This window comes from Rhinopithecus bieti, unplaced genomic scaffold (genome assembly GCF_001698545.2).
Source record: "Rhinopithecus bieti isolate Rb0 unplaced genomic scaffold, ASM169854v2 scaffold_2574, whole genome shotgun sequence".
Taxonomy (NCBI): Eukaryota; Metazoa; Chordata; class Mammalia; order Primates; family Cercopithecidae; genus Rhinopithecus; species Rhinopithecus bieti.
This window is the reverse complement of record NW_016804493.1, coordinates 1,451,589-1,461,132: the sequence shown is the minus strand read 5'-3', so window position 1 is coordinate 1,461,132 and position 9,544 is coordinate 1,451,589. Positions and strand designations below refer to the sequence as shown.

Below are 9,544 nucleotides of genomic sequence, written 5' to 3'. Positions count from 1 at the left end.
AAAAAAAAAAAAAAAAAAAAAAAAATATCCATGGGGACATGTATTTTTGTCTGCCTTCCATGGCTTCTTTCATTCTCTCTCTAACTTCCACCCAAAAAATCACCATGATATCCAGCTGTGGAAGAGTTCGTTATGGGGAGCTTCCTAGAAGAAGTAATCCCTGAACTGGGTCAGGCTAAACAAATATGCCAAGAAGAGTTTCTGGCAGCAGTTGATAAAAGATGAGAGAGGGAATGGATGGTGCTATATTCCATACCTTTTGGATACTCTCTAAATCCTTGTCCCTGTTTTCTATGCCATGTCGATAGAGTTTTCAAGTCCTGTTCCATACCTGGGGTCATTGGATTCTCATCTCAGTAGCACCTTTGTGTGACAAGTCTTCTGTAATACCTTATTATGTTGAAATAAAGTTCGCAAATAACATAAATTACATGTACAAATATATTTTTAATTCGATATGATGGCTTTACTGTAATGCAAATAAAAAATAACAGAAACAAAATGGTGTGTGTTTCAACATGTGAATGCTTGGGCCGGGCTACAGGAAAGATGGAACGTATGTATCCACGCATGAATCACCTTGAGTGGACTCAAAAAAAAAAAAAAGCACACGCTTACCAGGTGTGTGGTATTGCAGACTCCAGTACCACCAACCTTGAGTGAGGCCTGACTGTATTAGTCTGTTCTAATGCTGCTAAGAAAGACATACCTGAGACTGGGTAATTTATAAAGGAAACAGGATTAATGGGCTCATGGTTCCACATGGCTGGGGAGGCCTCACAATCATGGCGGAAGATGAAGAAGAGCAAAGGGATGTCTTACATGACAGGCAAGAGAGCATGTGCAGGGGAATTCCCGTTTATAAAACCATCAGAGCTCATGAGACTTTTTCAATACCACGAGAACAGTATGGGAGAATCCACCCCCATGATTCCGTTATCTCCACGTGGCCCTGTCCTTGATGCATGGGGTTTATTACAATTCAAGGTGAGATTTGGGTGGGGACACAGCCAAATGATGTCAGTCACCATCCAGAAATCACACAAAATCTGAAAGTGCCTTCATTCATTCTACATGTATATTGTTCACTACCCACCTGGAAATTCAGTGGATGTTTCTAGGCTCAGATAATTATCCACAGGCTTTTCATCTGCATGAGTGTCCACTGTGGCGATCTTCATTGAGCAAGACTTCAACTGCATTGCAAGACAACTTCCATCCCTGCTACCATCACCAGCAATCATCATGACAACCAGAAGAAGGCCCTCATGTATTTTCAAATTTTCCGCTGAGTTCCACTGCCTTAGACAATTAAGCTTGGAAGTTGGACTCTTCCTGTGGTTTGAGTACTTGAAAATGGGCAGCCAACAATTCGTTTCAAGATCTCATTTCTGAATCCCTGATGACGTCTCTGGCCATTGACTTTGTTGATGGCTTTAGAGCAGCTATGTCATTTAACACTAGAAATTGGATGTCACTGAGTCCTGTGGAAGGGATATTTAATTTCCATTAAAACATGAATTACATCTGCCCTTGCCATGCTTTTCTTGGTCTTAGCCCACCATGAGCTGCTGATATTAAGGAACAATAGGATTATTTCATAATTTTCATTTTACTTTTTGCTTTTTGTTTTCCATAGCAGTTTTCTAGAGGATTCCCATTATGCTTCCTCATTACCCGGTGCCCAGAATGAACTTACAGAAGCAGAATATGAGGGGGTCCTTTGACAAAGATGAGACCATTTAGAAAATACCTTTTGTTTGTTGTGATCCATTTTGTAAGGGCAATCACTACATTGTTGTTATTTAAGAGAAAGAGACAAAGGGAAAGAAACAAACAGCTGGTGTTTAATGACTCTGTCAGACCCAATTATAAAACATCAACTAGTTACGTTGATTTGTGTACATCCATGCCATGGGTATACTTAAAAACATTAGACTGTGCCAGAACTCATCTTGGCTTTGTTTACATTTATCTTTTAAACGTATAAGACTATTGATGGCACCTCACCAAGGTTATAACCCCTTTATAATCATTAATTTTTAATCTAGAAAAGAGTCTTGGAGGCAACAAGACTCATCTATATTTTCTTGGATGCTCAAATGAAAATATACAGCACTCAAGCATTAGCTAAAATCATCCAGGAAAGCCTTGTCAAAGGTTAGGAATGTGATATCTTTCTGTTTCCAAGAGCAGCAGCCCTTTATTTAAGATGCTTTTCTGTTTAATTTAATTATCTTTGAACTTCCTGTTGAAGGTTTTGAAAAATATATGTTAGTGGGTGGGGAGGGAGATCAGCATGTCAGGACTGCTACATTTATGAGTGTGGGTCTTTACTGAAGTCTATCTTTGGAGCCAATGCTTTTTTATTTTTTTAATTTTTTAATTTTAAATTCTTTCTTTTAGAGATGGAAGTCTCACTCTGTTGCCCAGGCAAGAGTTCAGTGGCACAGTCATAGCTCACCGCAACCTCGATCTCCCAGGCTGAAGCGATCCTCCTGCCTCAGCCTCCCAAGTAGCTGGGACCACAGGCGTGTGCCACCATACCCAACTAATTGTTTATTTTTTGTAGACATAGTGTCTCCCTATCTTCCCCAGGCTGGTCTTGAACTCCTACACTCAAGCAGTCTTCCCACCTCAGCTTCCTAAAGTGCTGAGGTTACAGGCAAGAACCACCACACGTGACCTATGTTTATATTGTTAAATCACCATTGTCAATCTTTAAGGGAGACTTTGTTTTGATGTATGCAAGATTGAGTTTTTAGTCATCTCTACATAGTTTTCTCAGATTCTTTTTTTTTTTTGTTTTTTGAGATGCAGTCTAGCTCTGTTGCCCAGGCTGGAGTGCAGTGGCCTCATCTTGGCTCACTGCAATCTCTGCCTCCCGTGTTCCAGCGATTCTCTTGTCTCAGCCTCCCATGTACAGGCATGCCACCACACCTGGCTGATTTTTGTATTTTTAGTAGAGATGAGGTTTTGCCATGTTGACCAGGGTATCTTGAACTCCTGACCTCAGGTGATCTGGTCGTCTCGGCCTCCCAAAGTGCTGGGATTACAGATGTGAGCCACTGCAGCCAGCCTTCCTTAGATTTCTAATAAAAAGCTATATGGGAAGTCAGAACTTGGTTGCTTCACATCATATTTCCTATTTTTAAGATTTACAGATATTAATGACTCCTTGGGAAAACTGGACTTCAGTCGTCTCTCTCCATCAAAAAACGACTATTGGGCAATGCTGGCTTATAACAGGTCCAAGCTCTGCAACGTCCTCTTCTCCAACGAGCTGCACCGTCGCCTCTCCCCGCGCGGGGTCACGTCGAACGCAGTGCATCCTGGAAATATGATGTACTCCAACATTCATCGCAGCTGGTGGGTGTACACACTGCTGTTTACCTTGGCGAGGCCTTTCACCAAGTCCATGGTAAGAGAACAGCTTCTGGCGCCGCAAACACCTTGGGTCCTAGAGAAACCTGCGCACATGTGTCTCCACCTTTTTACCTCTTGCGGGCATGAGTCTGGTCTCAGGAATAACATTGTCCCGCCCATCATAAAGGGCTCTTGAACACATTTGCGTCAACTTTAGGTTAAATCTGTTTGGGTAAATGCGTCTTGGAGGGCTTGGGTGGACGATGTGGGTTTCAGTATCATGTTAAGTATGGCTGAAAGTCCTTATGGAAATGGTGATTTTTTGTTGTTGTTGTTGTTAAGTTTTGTTTTTTGGGGGGTTTTTTATTCAGAAACCTTGAAAATCTATTTTGTTGAGTGGAGTGCTTGAAAACTGCTGTTTTGTGTCAGTAGGTGGACAACAAAGATTTGTGACTACTGAATTTTCAGGAGATGTGATTCCTTTGTTCCGTCGAAAATCTGTATCTGATGTTCTAAATTCTTCTTCTAATGGGTGTAATCCTCTGTTGGAGAATACTTTGACGGCTAGGAGTGTGTTTTCTTCTTTACTTTCCCAAAGATGATTTTGGATGAATCACGGTACTGTGGTTACATTTGGAAGTGTTTACAAGGGTGATACGATGTTTTTATAATTTGATGTTCACTTATCAACCATATTAAGAACATTCTTCTGTGAAACTGTTTTAGTATGAAGTAATTTGAATGAAGAAAGCATATTTTCCACAATATATTTGGTAGATTATTTTTCAAAACCAAAGGACTTCAAAAACGTCTTCCTATTAGTGGACACCAGTATTCCAGTTACCCAAACTTGAAATCGACTGTACAGAAATCTTCCTTTTCCAAAACACATTTGGCTTTTAGAGATATCACAGGCCTTCAAAGTTGAACCTAGGATGTTAATAAAACAAAGCAAAACAACAACAAAAAAAGAAGTATCACTGGCCTCTTATCCTCCAACCAATCTCACAGCCTTAGAAACCGTCTGCTGCCTTCTCTTACACTCATTCCCACCTGCCATCCTTAACCTTGGTATTTGGGAGCGACTTTTAAAACCACATCAAAAGTCTTTTGAACTGCTTAAAAGAACTGCTTAGGAGGAAATAAGTAAGTACATCTTTTATTCTAATCTCCCAAGTGGTTTTTATGCAAAGTAAACAGACATATTCCGAGAGCTGAACACTTAGGATCAGTTGCAGTGAAGGCACGTATGGAGAGTGGTTCTCCGTGCCGCAGGGTGGGATTGATCTCTAGGAAGTAATGAATGAAACTTATCTGCAGGTGGATCACAGGGTTTTGAAATTTCCCCATCACTTTTCTCCTGATGATTGCATAAGCGCAGCCTCTTCATGCCGGTTTCTTTGACCCTGGTTGTGCCTCATACTTTGCTCTGTCCTTCAGTTGGCATGAAAAGAAAGAATATGGATCTGAACTGGGTGCCAGTGCCATTTAAATGAGGCGTTTAGGAATGAGGAGAGGAGAGAGGTGGATTCTTCCTTATTTTCTGCTGGCCCAGTGCCTTCCGCATTAGCAAGCCCAATCAACCATCATTTGTAATCTTTGGGTGTTGAGTCATCTCACTAGGATTTGATCACTGATGGGTTCTAAGGAACTGGGTTCGGTGGCATCAGAGAGTTCATTTTCTCCTTCTTCCGTAAGGTCCCTAATCGGAGGGACATAATGGGAAAGATTTAGAGATGACTCTGTGACTGTATGGAATTTGGTGAAGGGTGATAGAAGCACCTTGCGATTTGTCGTCAACGCGAGTGGATGAGGAGTTGTTGACAGAAAATAGTGGAAACTGTTATTTTGTGGCCTGATCATATTGTTTAGGGACTCTGGGCCAGGGCAGGTAGGAAAAGAAGGAAGACAAGTTCTGCTAAAATATAAATGCAGGGTAAATATTTTTATTTATTGGAGAAGAGTTATTATCTAATATTTAATATAATATGCTTAATAAAGTCAGACTTGAATGTTGGGTGGTTGAATCTAACAGGAGTATTTCTAAAAAGTACCAGCAAATTAAGTTGGGTCGGTGACTGTATCATGATACCAGAGTGTTGCTGTTTTGGGGGTAAGGGTGCTCAGGACTTGGGCTGAGTGGAAAACCAGAGTATGGGGTGAGAAACGGAGGCAGAAGGATTACCATGTGGGGGAGGATGCACAATGAACTGGACGAAGGTTGCAACTCAGTGAGCACCATACCTGGAGTGTGTCCTAGTAACAACAGATGCCCAACCTCTGTGCCTAATTCCTTTGCCTACCCTACCCGTGTGCAGCAGCCTCTGCCGCACCCTACCACAGTCTCTCCTGTTTCCCTGGCAGGAGAGCTCAGAGACTACTTGTGAACAGGTCTCAATGCCTAGAGCAAGGCAAGGCTTGGGAGAAACAGATGTCCTCTAGGAGCAGCCCTGGGTAAAAGATTAAACGTGCACTAAGCTTTAGGTCCCTGGGTGAGAAAGCTGTGGGAAAATGAGCGGGTAGCTCATGAGAGGGTTTGGAGAAAAGTGGTGACGTCGCAAAAATCCCAGGTTTTGTTGAAGTTGTCTGGGGAGGGTCACTCATAGAAAGGGCAGGGGACGTGAGCATTTCCCTTGTACTTGAGATGGGATTTGACATGGTTTCCTGGTGGTGGCAAGAGAAAAAAGTGGCAACCTGGGACAGTGGACCTTGCAGGTCTCCTGCTAATGGTGCTGATGGCTAATCTCAGCTCTTACCCTTGACCACTGGAACAACTTAGGTCGCCAGCGTTCTGAGTCTGTCTCATTAAGACAAAAATTGCGATACACGTTGGTGTAAGGACTGACTATAATGCATATAACATCAATGATGGATATAGAATTTCTGCAATGATTGTAATCTGGCTCTCCAGTAAGGTAGCCATGGGCCACATGTGGCTGGGTTTCTAATTGTGATTGAGAAGCTTAGCATAGACGCAATCTCCCTATAACCAGATGGCTAGTGTGGTCTGCCTTGTCTGCCTTTCACCTTACAGAGGGTGTTTGCTTCTGACACGAGTATTGCTGGAGTACACATTCCGTTGCATGAGGTCAAGGGAGCAAGAAATACAACCCAGCCTTGTGCTTGGAAGCCCTGCCTTCATTTCTTCCCTGTAGCCAGCTCCCTTAAGTATTAAACAGCAGTATTCTAATATCAATGTCCCTTTTTTATTTGCTGTGACTTGCTGTGACTACGGTGATTTTAGTTACAGTAATTAGGTCACCCTTCATGGAGTCAGGCTATTTTAAGTGCCTCTTTAAGGAATATTGTTGCAGATCAGTAATTTTACAATTGGATGTTCTTGTGCAACTTTATTAAATGTAATCTGTCTTTTAAATGTTGCCCTTTTACAGTTATACATTTCTAATTGTTGCTGTAAATGCATTATCACTTTGAAATTAATTAATTTTTCCATTTTGGCTGCCTGCAGTATAATAATCACTAATGAGAAACTCACAGGAATCAGTTCTCAGCACAGCGGCCCATACTGGTAAAGCCATGTCTCTGCCTCCCTCTTCCTCTTCAGATCTAGAGAACTGGACAAGTGATTTGGGGGGTTTTGGGGGAGGTGTTTGTTTCCTCCTTCCTCCAATTTATGGTAAAATAAAAATCACAGATAAACTTGGAAATTGAGTTATTTTTAAATGTCCTTCTAAAAAAGATGCAAGATACTTCAAATAGCTGCTTCTAAAATATTTTAAAGGAAACTAACATTTGCTGAGCACTTTCTCATAATGAAGTCACGTCGTGCGTGCATTGCCTGTTTATTTTCCTGTCTCTAGAACATTCTTTTATGCAGTTAAATTACTCTAAAATGGTTCGCACATGCATGCATTGGTATGTATTGTTTGGTAAGAACTTCTCAGTTGGTGAAAAAAACGTAGTGTATTTTAGTATCTATATTTGTATATACATATTATTCTATGGGTTTTAATTCACAAAACCAGGCATTGTATCTGGGATACATTGTATCCCGCATAAGGGATTTTCAAGGCTAATCTTGGCTTTTTACGGTTGTGGCCACGTGTGATGACTTTAGAATCCTACCCCACTTCCAAATAGATATGCAGGTTGGCAGTTTATCCCAGATACCACGATGCTTTATGTATCAGCATATATCTTCATTAATTTCTTATAATTTCTATTAGAATTAATAATTCCAAGTTCTGCAGTCTTAGAATTATTATCTTGATTTTGTAGTTGAAAAGCAGAGAGCTCACCCAGCGTGTTCAGTAAAATGATATACCAGCCTTGTAAACTTTGACTTGCTACTCACAGCTGCATTTGCTGCATCCAATGGACAGTAGTTCCCCTGCCATCTATAGCTAGTTATGCAGTTATGCTTCCTTTTTTAAATGTTTGACAGCACCTTCACTGAAATGAATGCCACACCCCTCCTCCTTTTTTTTCTACATAAGCTTTCATTTCTGGTAAACACATCCTTGCCAGAGTTCCCAAGTCCAAGCCAGTCCTTTGTGGACCAGTATGTAAATGTGAAGCTGAGCACTGTCACGTGCCTCTTAGGAGTGTTTTGTGCAACCAAATATTTGTGTTGGCAGGTAACAGTAGAAAGAATATCATGTGTTAGGGTAGCAAGAGCTTAGCAGATGTTTTAGGGAACTGCATTTTCAAATCATTTTACATCAAAAAATGGCTTACGTTTATGGAACTTCTGCGACGATTGGGTTACGTTTCCTGTGCCCGTGTAAAGCCAGTCATCGTGCTGAGTTGTAACGGATGTGCGGCTACCCTGCTAATGGATGGGCCGGCAAGGCTGGTTCTGTTGCAAAGTTATAAATTATAGCTAGAAAAAGCACAAGATGTCATTCTTCTAACCTTCGTGAAAGCTATACGGGGTAATTCTGCCCTTGAATAACCTGCTGCAGGGTGATTTATAGTTGTTACAATTTAAAACATGATGAAGGAGACAATAGATGTTGATTTGTTCTTGAAATTAGTATTTTAGAAAAATACTTCTCCCCCTTTCCACCTAGCTGACTACACTGTAGATGCCATCAAGGACAAAGTCCCCTGTTTGAATATGTGTTGGTCCATTGGTATATCACATACAAAGCAGAGGGTGTATGAAACAGGCTTCTTTCTGTTGGGAGGGGTTAATATGATTTTCAAAGTGGAAATTTCATTGTATTCTTCATGAATCTGCACATCTCAAGACTCCTGAGTGAGGACTGAATTCTCTGGTTGCCTTTCTCTTGCCAGTCCAGGTATGTTAGAAAACTGGACTCTCAGGACCCCTCTGTCGTTGGACCACACTGGTGCTTTCCTGCAGTTGCCTGTCAACAGAAACATCTAGTAGCTGCTTGGGCTCCTCTTACCCCCACTGAGGCCACCTTCTCGCGGCCTGAAACATTCTTCTTCCTGCCCTGAATTAGCATTAGCATTGGTTTTAGTAGTCTTTTGTCATTATGTCCAAAGCTTTTAAGTTTACAGTGCTTGCTTAGTCCAGAGACCAATGGATATAAATAAGTTGGAAAAGGGCAAAGGATTTAGAATCCTGAGAGTTGTATTCAAAACGCAGCCTCTGCTACCTTTTAGTTACATAATTTTAAAATGATTTGACCTTTCTGAGGTTAATTTTTTACATCAGTTTAGCTGCTTTAGGCCGCAAGTTGTTAACACCCACTTAAAGATGGTTGGAATAATAGAACTTTTGCTTTCCTATGTGTCCAGAGGAGCTGAGGCAGCAAGGGTTGTATTTGGCTACTATATGGGTAGCTCCTTTGTGATGATCTTCACTTTTCCCTCATGCTTACAAGATGGCTTCTGTGGTGCCAGCCATTGCATCCTACTTGATAAGGTCTGAAGGCACAGATGGGTGGGGTGAGGCTCCTCATTGCATGCCTTTTTCCTTTATTGAGAGAGAGAACATTCTGCTTCAGAACTGTCCTCCTGAGTTGACTTCCTGTGAGACTCCGCTGGTTGGGACTGAGTCACCTATTTATATCCTAGATATAAAGGAGACTAGAAAAGTGGATAACTGGCATTTTGAGCTTCTAGAGTGGGAAGCAAACTCTGATTATGGGGAAAAAGGATAGGGTAATGGTGTTGACGCAGGCACTGTTGAATAGGTGTGTGTGTGTGTGTGTGTGTATGTGTGTGTGTATATATATATATATAT

The 9,544-nt window shown here is 41.4% G+C and overlaps 1 protein-coding gene across 2 annotated transcripts in view; it reads left to right on the top strand.

The window, feature by feature from the left end:
• The window catches only part of WWOX (WW domain containing oxidoreductase), a 486,572-nt gene that overhangs the window by 337,881 nt on the left and 139,147 nt on the right, over nucleotides 1-9,544 (top strand). For both annotated transcript variants that reach the window (XM_017868656.1, XM_017868654.1), the window contains exon 8: nucleotides 3,157-3,421. In XM_017868656.1, the coding sequence (XP_017724145.1) occupies nucleotides 3,157-3,421 (265 nt within the window). The remainder of the gene's footprint in view (nucleotides 1-3,156; nucleotides 3,422-9,544) is intronic.